Raw genomic sequence first — 15,023 nt, 5'->3', positions numbered from 1 at the left:
TGTCAGCCAAAGATTAAGCTGGCCAGACAGCTGCTACCACCCTCTGATAAAGCCAAGGTGCCCAAAACTCTCTTCTTAATTAAAAAAAATACACACATACTGGTTCAATTGGTAGCTGGAGGGACAAGAATAGAAATCAATGAAGCAAAAACAGGGAATCTAAAACAATAAGGTACAGAATACACCATGTTCTTTTTCCACAAACTAAGCCTATCCCAGACCTAGGTAGATCCACTAAGGCTGGGCTCTCATCCTTTTTGGTGTTACAGACTTCTTTGGTGGGCATGTTGAGGTCAAGGTCCCTTTTTCAGAATAATATTTTTAAATGCATAAAATGAAATACATTATAAAAGAAACTAGTTTCACAGACCCAAAGTGAAGAACTCCTGTTCTATGCAAAGCATCTAACTATAGTTGAGATTTAAATAGAGAACTGGCCTTAGCACAGGGGTTCTGAACCATTTTTGTGTCATGGACCATTAGCAGTCAAGGGAAGTCCATGAACCCTTTCTTAAATAATGGTATTAAATGCATAAAATAAAATACATAGGGTTATGAGGGAAACAATTATATTAAGACACAGTTATGAATTTTTTTAAGGAGGTCAAGGTTACCAGGTTAAGAATTCTTGGGCTGGGGCACCCAGGTGGCGCAGTGGATAGAGCACCTGCCCTAGAGTCAAGAGGACCTGAGTTCAAATGTGACCTCAGACACCTAAATTTGTGACCCTGGGCAATTCACTTAACATCCATTGCCCATTTCCTCCCCACCCCCACCCCCCACAAAACTCCTGGGTTAAAGTAATGAACAATAATGACTTCATAATTAACAGTCTGCCCCTGAGGTTCCTTCCTCCGGTTGGTTGGTTCTTTTCTGGAGTGCTGAAGTCTAACCAAATCTATATTCTTCTCCAGGCTCCACTCCTGATTTTCCAGATCTTCTTCTTCACTCACAGCAGTCTCCTCATCCTTGAAGTCCACATAACCCTGTTGACCTTGAAAGTTCTCAGTCCAGCTATGTCTACAGGCTCTACTCCTGACTTTGCAAACTTGCTCCACCATGATCCTACCTGGATAACTTCTCCCTCTTTCACCTTATCCCCTCTACTTTGCACTTTTATTATAGTCTTCCCCCATTAGACTGTAAGCTCCTTGAGGGCCGGGACTGCTTGTATTTAGCACTAGCTTAGCACTTAAGCACAGCGCCTGGCACAAAGTAAGGGTTTATTTTAATTTCCCAAATTTCAATCTAAAGAGTTTCCTTTCCCTCTCAGATTGTCTTCTCCTGTAGACTCTTAGGCTACAGGATCCTCCCCAGCCTTAAAACTTTCCTCCCCAGAAGATGGCGGCTGGAAAGCAGGGACTAGCATGAGCTCCCCACTGAGTCCCTCCAAAAACCTATAAAAAATGGCTCTGAACCAATCCTAGAACTGCAGAACCCACAAAATAGCGGAGGGAAGCAGGGCTCCAGCCCAGGACAGCCTGGATGGTCTCTGGGTGAGGTCTATCCTGCATGGAGCTGGGGGCAGAGCGGCGCCCAGCGTGGGCAGCACAGACCAACCAGACCAGGAGCCGGGCAGAGCGTGCCCTAGTGCCCTGAATCAGTGAGCTGCAGCAGTTACCAGACTTCTCAACCCACAAACACCAAAGACAACAGAGAAGGTTAGTGGGAAAAGCTGCTGGGGACAGAGTGAAAAAAGGAGTTCGTGGGTTCAGCCACCGCCCCCGGGGCAGTGGAGGTGGGGCAGCTATAGAACTACAGCTGCAGTTGCTTCCAGCCCCAGGCCCACCTGCTGGGAGGAATTAAGTGGCTGATCAGAGCTGGAGTGAAAAGCCTGCTGAAGATCTAAGCCCAGTCCGGGTTGGGGGTTCTTGGGGAAGGAGGACTGCTGGTGTGGCAGAGCTGGTTGTAATAGCTCTGAAATCAACAGCGTATCCCCACCCCCCAGCTTGGAACATAGTTCTCTTAACTCTACAAGCAGTCATACCACACTGAAAAACTCCAGGGTCAAGTTAGTTGACCGGGAATATGGCCAGGCAGCGAAAACGCACCCAGATTCAGTCTCAAACTTTGGAATCTTTCTTTGGTGACAAAGAAGACCAAAACATACAGCCAGAAGAAGTCAACAAAGTCAAAAGCCTACAACAAAAGCCTCCAAGAAAAATATGAACTGGTCTCAGGCCATGGAAGAGCTCAAAAAGGATTTGGAAAAGCAAGTTAGAGAAGTAGAGGAAAAATTGGGAAGAGAAATGAGAAGGATGTGAGGAAACCATGAAAAACAAGTCAATGACTTGCTGAAGGAGACCCAAAAAAATACTGAAAAATATACTGAAGAAGACAACACCTTAAAAAATAAACTAACTCAAATGGCAAAAGAGCTCCAAAAAGCCAATGAGGAGAAGAATGCCTTGAAAAGCAGAATTAGTCAAATGGAAAAGGAGGTCCAAAAGACCACTGAAGAAAATATTACCTCAAAAATTAGATTGGAGCAACTGGAAACTAGTGACTTTATGAGAAATCGAGATATTATAAAACAGAACCAAAGGAATGAAAAAATGGAAGACAATGTGAAATATCTCATTGGAAAAACCACTGACCTAGAAAATAGATCCAGGAGAGATAATTTAAAAATTATTGCACTACCTGAAAGCCATGATCAAAAAAAGAGCCCAGATATCATCTTTCAAGAAATTATCAAGGAGAACTTCCCTAATATTCTAGAGCCACAGGGCAAAATAGAAATTGAAAGAATCCACCGATCACCTCCTCAAATAGAACCCAAAAAGAAATCTCCTAGGAATATTGTCGCCAAATTCCAGAGCTCCCAGATCAAGGAGAAAATACTGCAAGCAGCCAGAAAGAAACAATTTGAGTATTGTGGAAATGCAATTAGAATAACCCAAGATCTAGCAACTTCTACATTAAGAGATCGAAGGGCTTGGAATACGATATTCTGGAGGTCAATGGAGCTAGGATTAAAACCAAGAATCACCTACTCAGCAAAACTAAGTATCATGCTCCAAGGCAAAATAGGGATTTTCAATAAAATAGAGGACTTTCAAGCTTTATCAGTGAAAAGACCAGAGCTGAATAGAAAATTTGACTTTCAAACACAAGAATCAAGAGAAGCATGAAAAGGTAATCAAGAAAAAGAACAAGAAAAAGAAATTGCAAGGGACTTACTAAAGTTGAACTGTTTTGTTTACATTCCTACATGGAAAGATGATGTGTATGATTCATGAGACCTCAGTATTAGGGTAGCTGAAGGGAATATGCATATATATATGTTTATGTATATATATGTATATGTGAGTATGTATGTATGTGTATATATATATATATATATATATATATATATATATATATATATGGAGAGAGAGAGAGAGAGTGAGCAGGCACAGGGTGAGTTGAAGATGAAGGGAAGATATCTAAAAGAAATAAAATCAAATTAAGGGATGAGAGAGGAATATATTGAGAGAGGGAGATAGGGAGAGATAGAATGGGGTAAATTATCTTGCATAAAAGTAGCAAGAAAAAGCAGTTCTGTAGGAAGAGAAGAGAAGGCAGGAGAGGGGGAATGAGTGAACCTTACTCTCAGCAGATTTGACCTGAGGAGGGAATACCATACATACTCAATTGGGTATCTTACCCCACAGGAAAAAAGGAGGAAGAAGATAAAAAAGGGGGGATGATAGAAGGGAGGGCAGATGGGGGTGGAGGTAATCAAAAACAAACACTTTCGAAAGGGGACAGGGTCAAGGGAGAAAATTCAATAAAGGGGGATAGGTTAGGAAGGAGCAAAATATAGTTTGTCTTTCACAACATGAGTATTGTGGAAGGGTTATACATAATGACACACATGTGGCCTATGTTGAGTTGCTTGACTTCTTAGGGAGGGTGGGAGGGAAGGGAAGAGGAGAGAGAATTTGGAACTCAAAGTTTTAAAAACAAATGTTCAAAAACAACAAAAAAAGTTTTTGCAGGCAACTAGAAAATAAGATACACAGGCAATGGGGTGTAGAAATTTATCTTCCCCTACAAGAAAAGAAGGGAAAAGGGGATGGGAGGGGAGTGGCGTGACAGAGGGGAGGGCTGACTGGGGAACAGGGCAACCAGAATATATGCCATCTTGGAGTGGGGGGGAGGGTAGAAATGGGGAGAAAATTTGTAATTCAAACTCTTGTGAAAATCAATGCTGAAAACTAAATACATTAAATAAAAAAAGAGGAAAAAAAAACTTTCCTCCTCAAATCAAGGTGCACTTTAGAGCATGCCCAGCTTTTCTCACCTATTCTACCACAGATTCTTAGATGCAGTGATCATTACTTCCCTCCATGGCATTTTCACCTCAGTGACCAGTTTCTCTATGATAAGACTCAAATCCATAATACAATTTCCTTCTGTTGGTTCTCATGTCTTTTGAAGGATAAATTCATCATTCAAGCAATGCAATTAGTTATTAGGTGCAATGGTTTTTACAAGAGAAAAACAGCTCTAACTCATGTCTGGATAACTAAAGTTCTCCCATCTTCACTATATCATGCCTTCATGCTGGGATTACAGTCTACTTTCTTAACTTTACTCATCCATTTCCTCCTCCTGTCCAAGTGGTCTATAGTAGATATACTTCAATGACAATATCACTAGTGTTTCGTCCTCTGAAGTTCTTTACCCAAACAGGATCCACCATGCTTCTTCCCTCTGATTCCCTGGATAGTCTCACATGAGTATGTTTCATTAAGAAAATGCCAAATGCTAAATACACTGCTAATCTTCCTCTTCCTTTTTAAAAAAATAAACCTATTCTATTCTTTTCAAATAAGGTATATCCTTCCATGGCTTATATTCCAGTCACTGGTTCCCAGCCCAATAAGTCTTAATGATGCTCGTGATTTCTAATTTGCCTCAAATCAAGATCTATATACCACATGTTAATCCACTGAGCTGACACTTGGGGCACGATGCACTCACCTTCTTCTCAAGTAGAAATGTGGACGACTTGCCTGACTCCCTAAGAAATTATTTCCCACCTTTGCAATTCCATCCGTAATCCAGGGATGGCCACAGGTAGGAATGCATTATTCTGAATTCAGTATAACTAAATTCAATCTAAAGCACTCGTTTCTAATACGTGATGCCAAAAGTTAAGCGACATGCCTACAGTTACACATAGCTAGGAAGTGTCTGACACAGGATTCAAACTCAGGTCAATCTCATCCATACTCTAATATTCTGTCCACTATCTCATAGGGAAAAAAAAATCTGATGGTCCCTAAGAATATCCACCATCTTTTAGAGTTGAAAAACAGTGTGATACAATGGAAACAACACTGATCTTGGAGCCAGGAGAATTAAGCTCTAATCAAAGGGTTGGCATTAGAATCACAGATTTAGAGTTGTTAGTTTAATGACCAAACAAGTCACACAATGCTCTCACCCTCAGTTTATTCGTCTATAAAATGAGGATATCAGCACTCACAATATCTCCTTAACAGGGATTTTGTAAGCTTTAATGTACTACATAAATAGGACATATAACTAGTATTAGAACTGTTACTACCAACCACCACCTCCAGGATTCCTATATTCACTAACACCCATGATAACAAAGGAAAGAGTTTTTCTACCACAAAACCATATTTCAGTATTTCCTTAGCATAGCTAAGAAATACACACGGCTGTTGTCAGTTCTAATTGGGTAGACAAAGAGATATAAAAGTCAATGACAATGGACCCAGACTCTGAAAAACAAGTCATTAAGAGACTTAAGATAAGTAATTCCACAGATATAGGTAAAACTAGAGTTGTAGTGGTATGCACATACCATTAGAAAATTTGCCTGAGCCTAAGACTGCGGATTCTAATCCCTGCTCATTTTTCTGAACCTTTGTGCCTCTTGATACAAATCTCAGAGGCTAAATTAAGATACCCTATAGTTGCAGAACCATAAAAACAAAGCATATTGTACTATCAGCAAATAGCAAAAGTGTTTTTTTTATGATGATGCTAAAAGAAGCAGAGGGAAAGGCCATCACTTATAGTAAATTTGTACAATGTATGCATATTTACCAATAGCCTCCTCTAAACCATCGCAAAACATACTTAACCCGTAATCACTTTGGTAGTTGAAATAAGCATGATCCCTGAAGGGGGTGCCCCAAATGACATTGACCAGAGCCTGGCAGACCTTAGCAGCCAGCAAAACTGAAGGAAAGAAATAAATTCCCTTAAGTCTACAAAGAACAAAAAAGATGCAGGCAAGGGAAAAAAATGATAGATGAGGAATTAATCTACACTTTCTAAATGATTAAACCAACCAAGTACAGCTTGGCATGATACTGATGGCTTCTTTCAAAGTTCCATGCTTGCCCACCCACCAAAGCCACCAAATGCCGCCAACTCACAGGTGAGACCCTTGACTCCCAACAACAACCCTAACTGTGGAGTCTTGTGGGCCTTGACAATACTGATCAGTCAGATAAATAAAACAAAATGAAATTTTCAAAATTCTAAGTGACATCTTTTAAAAAATCAATTCAGCAGGACTTATTAAGCAATGCCCTGAATTCCTGCCCACTATTATATTACACTTTGAAGCTTAATGTTTTCTCAAATGGCAACTCTCAGATTCATCGGGCACTCAAAGGACAAAGTGAGAATTTTAGCTCTAAGTGTGAGAAGTCTCTGGGCTGAAAGACAGCAGGATTCTTGCAGTTACCCAAGAAGAATGGAACCACCCACTGGGTGATTTCATCTTTACAATAGCCTAGGTTGCTAGGCATAAATCTCATAATAATTATACCTTATATTTATAGCTTCCAATTATGCCTTAATTCCAAGGATCTTAAAACACATTCCCCTTGGGAAACACATATTATTATCTATCCTTTTAAATAGGGCCACTGAGGCACAAGGAAGTTAGAGGACTTGTCCAACGTGTTACCACAAAATAAGAGTGAAAGAGAGAGTAAAAAATTTTAAACTCAATTCTGCCACCATATGTAACATTAATAACTATAGGTTCCAGACAGAAGTCTCTCTCCTTGTCTCATCTGAAAACAAGGCCACTAGACATCAGGGCTTTGTAGAAAGATCTCTGTGGCAATATTCAATTGATCTCCCAAGAATGTGAAAAAGGTGATCTCTCAGGTCACTCCAGAGAAGTATAAAGAAACCACTGGCATCCTGATAGAAAGGAAAGGAAAACTGCTTTAATTGCACATGAATTAAATTACTGCTTCATCCTCTAGTTTCACTAGTTTTCATATTTCTGATATTGTCAGGGAAGAAAAGAAAGTATCTTAACAATGCCAATATTAGTAGGAAATAAATCTCCTAAAATGACTTTGGGGCAGTCAAATTCTGGATATAATCAAAACAGTTGGATCCTAAAGAAGAAAATTGCTGGAGTCATCTCTCCAAAAAATTAACTCAACTCCCTCTTGACACGGGAAACACATCATAGTCTTTTCCTCTGTATTGCAAGAAAGACCTTGGTTCAAATCTCACCTCAGAATTCTAGTAGCTGAGCAGCGCTGAGTAAATCACTTACTCCTTTTGGTCGCAGTTCCTCATCTGTAAATGAGGGAGTTGAGCTAGACATCTTCCACGGTCCCTTCCAACTCTAAATCTATAGTCCAATGATCCCACAGATTCAATTTGGAGATATCTACCTTCCAGTATTGTTGCGAGGAAAAGTGTTATATGTAAATAAGCTTGAGAACAGAAAGCATAAGCCCCAACAGAAGGGTATTTCCAATCTTGAATTTATCTAGGCAGGACTCCAAGAAAAAGAGTGACATGTTTTAGAATCTCACCAAAAATTCAATACCAACTACATGCAATGCACCATTTAAGTCTAAATTAACATACTCATTTTGCTATTTCAATGTATGAATTCTGATTGTCTAACAAAGTTACAGTATCTTTGGTTTATCTGCCAGATACTTACCAGGTAGTTACAACAATACATAATATCTGCAGGCTACCTAAAATTGCCCAAGTATACATTACTGGACAGTTCAACTTCCTTAAAGTTTTAAACACACATGAATAGATTCATTCAACCAGCATTAATTAAATGCCTATTATGTGCAAAGCACCATGCTAGGCTCTAGGTGGTTTAGATAAGGTGCCTAGTCCCTATTGGGAAGGATGTAAACAAATTCACAAATGTCTATTTTAAATAATGATCCACAGAAAAAGAAATCTAAAGTAGTAAAGGGAATTTGATAATACCATATGCATAATACAACATAACTACCAAATACCAATCATGCATGGTATTTGTTCCATTTCCATATGTGCTCTAGTCTTCCCTAGTACTCAAATCACCCCACACCCACTCAGATAGGCTGTTTTCTGTGTGCAATTTCATCCCAAATACATTCAGAATCCATTCTAGCCATGGCTATCATTTGGCTCCATGCACTTCCTTCCACCCACCCTTCTGCCAGACTCACTGTTGCTGGATTTGAGGTCCCGATGGATGATGGGGACAATCGCTTCATCATGCAGGTAGTTCATCCCCCTGGCAATCTGCACAGCCCAGTTCACCAATATGTCAGGAGGGATCCTTTTCCCCGATAACACTCGATTTAAGGACCCTCCACGTGCAAATTCCATGATCAAACAAAGATTGGGTTCTTTCAGGCACACCCCTCTCAGAGCAATGATGTTAGGGTGCTTTAGCATGGCAAAGAGTTTGGCTTCCTGACGAACATTCTCTATTGTTTGGCTGATGTCCTCATCAGGGTCATGGCGGGCAGCTTTCACAGCAACTTCTTCTCCAGCCCAAAAAGCTCGATACACCTTTCCAAAACCCCCAATACCAATGATCTCCTCCAAGGTCAGCTCTGCAAAGTCAATCTCTAATACTGGGCAAGGAGAAAAGAGAGACAGGGGCATTAAGTCAAAACCATTCTGAAATAAATCATTTAAATGTCAATACAGAGAGAGACCACTGATTTTAATCATGGAAATCCAACATGGAGATTTTTACTGTAATTGGCCATTTCAATAATGATCTATGGAGAGAAACAGCAAGGGCAATCCTAAAATTTAATACAAGAAATCTATGCTAGCAATAACCTGTGTCACTAGGGCCATCTATTCAACACAGTCCTAGGCTTCACAAGAACCACATTTCTGCACTGATTCTCCTTTAAAAACAGTTTCTTTCTGAGGCCATGACACCATCAGCTTCATTTAGGATGAATTAAAATGGTTGTGCAGAGCTGAGAGCATGAACTAAAGTTAGTGATTTCCATATAAGCTTTACCCCCAAAGTGAGATCTTTTTAAAGGGAAAAAATACCTGGTAATTACACATAAAGGGTGCACTCAGGCTTCAAACAAGACAAATTGGGGGTGGGGAAGGGAGGAGCAAGAACATAGCTTATATTCAATAAAAGCCAACAAACCTTTATGAATCACTTGCAAAATATTGTACTACATGCTAGGGACATAACAAATTTAAGAAAAACAACAATTCCTGCCCTTAAGATTATTTTCAACTGGAGGGAAGGGGAAAGAAAGGAACGAATACTACATGTAAGTAGATATATCTACATGATAATTTTAGAAGGAGAGATAAAGTACTAACAGCTAAGAGGTTCAAAGAAGGTTTTCCATAGGAGATGGTACATAAGCCATACCTTGATGAAGCTAGGGAAACTAAGAGGGGGAAGGACAAGGAGAGAGGGCTCTTCAGGCATCAGTGACAGTCTGTGCAAAGAAACAAAGGTGGGGGTAGGCAACGTTGAGTTTGGGGAATAACATGTACGTCACTTTTGCTGAAATATAAACTGTATGAATGGAAATAATGTGTGATATGCCTGAAAAGGTAAGCTGGAACCATATTTAGAAGAGCTTTAAATGTCAGGATGAAGAACGAGAGCATAGTATTTTTCACGTACTTTAATTTTTTTTAGGTTTTTTTTTGTCTTTGTCCTTTTTCACAGCACAACTAACATGGAAATATGTTTTGCATGATTGCACCTGTATAACTTATATCAAGTTGCTTACCATTTCAGAGAGAGGTGAGGTGATGGAAGGAGGGAAAAAAATGCAGAAAAAATAAAAAAAGAATGTCAAAAAAATTATCTTTACATGTACTTGGGAAAAATAAAAATATTATTTTCTCGACAAATAAATAAATAAATGTCAAGCTGAGGAGTTTATATTTTATCCTAGAGGCAATAGAAAGCTACTATACAGGTAAGTGACATGGTCAGACATGAGTTTAGAAAGAATGGAAGCCCAGGAGACAACCAGGAAGTTGTTTGTAATAGTCCTCTAAAGTGTTGGCGATGAGGGCCTAAGCTATCATGACAGCTCAGAAACAGATGTAAGATGACGTTGTGAAGATAGGACTGGGTAAGATCTGACAACTGGACATTGAGGATAAAGAGAAGGAAGAGCTGAGGAAGACTGAGGCATTTGAAAAGATGGTCCTGTCCTCAATAGAAATAGGGAATTCTGGAAAAGATATGAGTCTGAGGTGGGGTAGGGGAATGGGGAGGTGATGATGATAGGGGTTGGATCCATGATTTCATTGATGCAGGGAAATCTCACATGAGGAAACTCCCTCTACCAACGTAGATCTGCAATTTATAGCCTCAAGAGTTGATTCTATCATTGAAAGATTAAATGACTTGACCAGGGACCCATAGGCAATATATGTCAGAAGCAGGATTGAACCAAAGACTTCTTGAATCCAAGGCAAGCTCTCTATCCACTACATTGAAAGGGAGGTAATAATGAGTTCCGTTCAAGAGGTATTGAGTTTCAAATCAATCAATATATCAGCAAGCATTTTGTAGGCACTAGAGACATAAAGGCAAAAGCAAAGCAATCTCTGCCCTCATGGAGTTTACATTTTATCAAGGGAAACAACATGTACATATAAACAAGTGCATACAAAAATAAAAGCATTAGGAGGAGGTACCAACGCCTGGTAGGGAGGGAAGGAATCAGGAAAAACTTCTTAGTGGTTGTACTTGAGAAGACCATTGAAGGAAACCAAGGCTTTTTTAAGAGGAGAGGAGGGAGGGCATTCCAGGCAGAGGGGAGGTATAGTTAAAAATGTCCCATCAGACTTTCTCAGCCAGAATGTAAGGTGCTCTTTCTGATCAAATCTTTCTTTTGATTTTGCTATGTGAATTAACATTCAATACGTACTGCTAATCACAGAGCCATGGGCTTCCCCACGAAAAAGAGGGTCATCGCTCCATCTAACCAAGATGAATGGTAAACAGAATAAATAACCAGAAGTAACATAATGATGATAATGAGGATGAGGAGGAGGAGGAGGAAAAGGATGAGGATGGTGATGATGGTGATGATCATGATGACAACAGAACATTTCTAGCTATTTAAACTTTTAAAAACATTGGAGAAAACCCCTGAGCAATGTCTTGAAGAAGCTAGGGATCCTAAGAGGTGGAGGCAAGCCTCATTTAAGCCTCACTTTATACAAGCCCTGGTAAAAGAGAGTGCTCATTCTGTCTCTGTCTTTGTCTCTCTTTCCACACACACACACACACACACACACACACACACACATATATATATATAAAAATACATACATGTGCACATATACAAATATACATACACGCACACACATAACCTAAGAGCCACCGATGGCTTTTAAATCTAGCTCATATTCCTCCATAGTGGGTTTGTGGACAATCGAATGAATGGAATCAGCATAATTTTCTCGCTCTGTTGCTGCCTAGGCAGTTCTCTCTTAGTGAGTGGCTGACGTGGCTATTTGCCAAGCTGCTGCAAAGCAATGGTCTTACAGAGCTGGTAGTTGCAGGGACCAACTAAAACCTTAATGCACAATCTTACACTTATTACACAGCATTCACGTCTTAAGAGAATCATTATAAGGAACTGGAACAATACAAAGGACCTTCTACTTACTTATAAGAAGTCCTGACTTACTGCTTGTCCTTGCAGAGTTGAATTTGTTAATTTTGTGGTACCCAGGATAATTAAGGAGATTACAGATTTAGAACTGGAAGGGATTATGCCTCTAGGTGCCATAATGGATAGAGCACAAGATTTGGAATCAGGAACAAAAACCTGAATTCAAATTTAAATAAGTCACTAGCTGAGTGATACTAGGCAATTTACCAAACTTCTCCCTTATCAATAAATTGGGGGTAATAATAGCACCTACCTCACAGGACTCTTGAGGAGATAAAATGAGAGGCAGGAATGTGGCATTATGGATAGTTGGGAAAACCTGGTTTCAGATACTCCTTCTAACACCTCCTAATTGTGTGACCATGGACAAATCAATTTCTCAGGCTGAATATTCTCAACAGTAAAATGGGAATAATGCCTGCAATACCTAACTTACAGAGTCATTGTGACGTTTAATGAAACTGCAAAAAATACTTTGCAAACTAATATATGCATATATACATATAAACACACATATATCATATATATTGCTAAAAATCACCACCACCACCGTTATCATTACCATCTTCTTCTCCACAGTAACCCTGTTAGCTTTAAAAAGATTTATAAATAAAATGCTGGCACAGTAAAAGCCAGATAGGAAAATCTGGGGTGAGAGTCATATTTGCCATGCACCACACAGAAAGTTGAGGGTTAAGAAAAGAATAGTCCACTTTTCCATCATGCTTTATGGTTTATAAAACACCTTCAGGATAGTGGAAAGAACATTGTAGTTGGAGTCAGAAAACTTCGGTTGGTGTCCTAACTCTGACTCTTAACACTTCGGAGAACCTGGGGGAATCACTTGACATTTCTTAGTCTCAATTTCCTCAGAAATAAAATAAGTAAATTAGGCCAGATGATCTTATAGGTCCCTTCCAGTTCTAAACCTATGATCTTATTAGTCATCCTAGAGGCTTCCTATATTAGAAAACTAGTGAATTCAACTCTGCAAAGACAGCCAATAAATAGATTGGGACTTATAAAAATAAATACAAAGATCAGATACAAAATTTCTTGAAATCAAAAATTTAAAGATAAAATTCAGAATTATTCCCAGACCACTTAACAGATGACCTATATACATACCTACATTATTCCCTTCTGGTCCATCTGTCAGTGAGGCTTTAATGTTCAATTGGGATCATCTTCTCTTTTGTTCCAATGGCAGATGATTTTCAAAGACTGTTTATAAATCATCTTCCCTTGTTTAAGGTATAGCTCTCATGTCCTACCACTGCTTTCCCTTCATCTTAATTTTGTCATACAATTGGCAGTTTATGCAAAAACCACTCTTAAAATAAAGTTGGTGACATTTCTGTGTTTAGCAAAGATAGCGTGCATTGTCCAAAAAAGAGATGAATGCTTAAAAATTCCTAACCTTATTTTAAAAAAAAAAAGGAAAAGACACCTATTGGCCTTTTCTTAATCCTCAGCTGACTGAGCACATTATAAATTCATGTTATCTAACTTCAACTGGCACTCACTGCAAAAAGACAGTCTTTTAATTGAACCACTATCTCACTCCCCACAGAAGTTGTTCCAAACCTTCTCTATACTCCTCAGACCTCCCACACCTATCCTTGTCCCTTCTCTCAGCTGAGGACTATGACTCTTATTTTACATTCTACATGAGTTCCCTCTTCTTAAAACCCCTTAATATCATCCCCTACTCTCTCTTCCTTTCCCCAAGTCTGACAGTGAGGTGACCTTCCAACCTTTCTACATATACATTTGATCTCATATCCTCTCATCTTCTCCAGCAGAATGCAACCACACTCATTCCTTCTCTGCTAAATCTTCAACCTTTTACTATCTACTGGTTCCTTCTCTACTGTCCTCAAACATGCCCACATCTCCCCCATACCAACATTCATCTGTTTAAACTATTGTTCTGTATCTCTCCTTTTCTAAGCCCACCCTAGAAAAACTTTTATCTAGACTCCAAGCTTCCACTTCCTCTCTTCTCACTCAGTCCTTAACCCTTTGCAGTCTGGGTTCTGACATCATCATTCAACTGGAAACTGTTCTCTTTAAAGTTACCAATAATCATTAATGCCCTGTTGGTGGAGTTGTGAATGGACTCAACCATTCTGTAGAGTAATTTGGAACCGTGCCCAAAAACATGCATGGAGGGGGGGAGTGGGGTGATAGAAGGGAGGGCAGACTGGAGAAAGGGGCAATCAGAATACATGCCATCTTGGGGTGAGGGGGAGGGTAGAGATGGGGAGAAAATTGTAACTCAAAATTTTGTGGAAATGAATGTTGAAAACTAAAAATACATTTAAAAAAACCCATGCATACTCTTTAACCTAGTAATACCACTACTAGGTCTAAATCCCAAGAGACAAAAAAACAACAAGGAAAAGGACCCATATATACAAAACTATAGCAGCTCCTTTCTGGGGGCAAAGAATTAGAAATTGAGGGGATGCCCATCAATTGGAGAATGGCTGAACAAGTTGTGGTATGTGATTATGATGGAATACTATTGTACTATAAGAAATGAAGAGCAGGATACTCTCAAAAAACCTGGAAAGACTTGCATGGGCTGATTTAAAGTGAAATGTACTGTGTACAAAGGTACAGCAATATTGTAAGATGATCAGTTGTAAATGACTTAGCTATTCTCAGCAATACAACGATCCAAGACAACTCTGAAGGACTTAGGATGAAAAATGCTATCCATCCCCAGAGAAAGAACTGATGGTGTCTGAATATAGATTGAAGCATACTTTTTAAAGCTTTCTTTATTTTTCTTGAAGTTTTTTTGTCTGTTTTCTTTCACAACATGACTATTACAGATATGTTTTGCATGACTACACATGTATAACCTACATCAAACTGCTTGCCTTCTCAATGAAAGGGGGTGGGGAAGGAGAAAGGGAGAGAATTTTGAACTCAAAGTTTTAAAAAAACAAATGTTTAAAATTGTTTTTACATGTAACTGGGGAAAAATAAAAATAAAATACAAAAAATAAAGTTACCAACCATCCTTTGATTGCCAAATCTAATGGACTTTTTTTAATCAAAATCCTTCTCAACCTATCT

At 39.2% G+C, this 15,023-nt stretch overlaps 1 protein-coding gene across 2 annotated transcripts in view; it reads right to left on the bottom strand.

Moving 5' to 3' along the window:
• Positions 1–15,023, bottom strand: part of MAP3K9 (mitogen-activated protein kinase kinase kinase 9) — a 125,728-nt gene that overhangs the window by 103,277 nt on the left and 7,428 nt on the right. For both annotated transcript variants that reach the window (XM_036735483.1, XM_036735484.1), the window contains exon 2: positions 8,463–8,876. In XM_036735483.1, coding sequence (XP_036591378.1) covers positions 8,463–8,876 — 414 coding nt within the window. The remainder of the gene's footprint in view (positions 1–8,462; positions 8,877–15,023) is intronic.

This window comes from Trichosurus vulpecula, chromosome 8 (genome assembly GCF_011100635.1).
Source record: "Trichosurus vulpecula isolate mTriVul1 chromosome 8, mTriVul1.pri, whole genome shotgun sequence".
Classification (NCBI taxonomy): Eukaryota; Metazoa; Chordata; class Mammalia; order Diprotodontia; family Phalangeridae; genus Trichosurus; species Trichosurus vulpecula.
The sequence above is the reverse complement of the archived record's forward strand: the minus strand, read 5'-3'. Positions and strand labels throughout refer to the sequence as shown.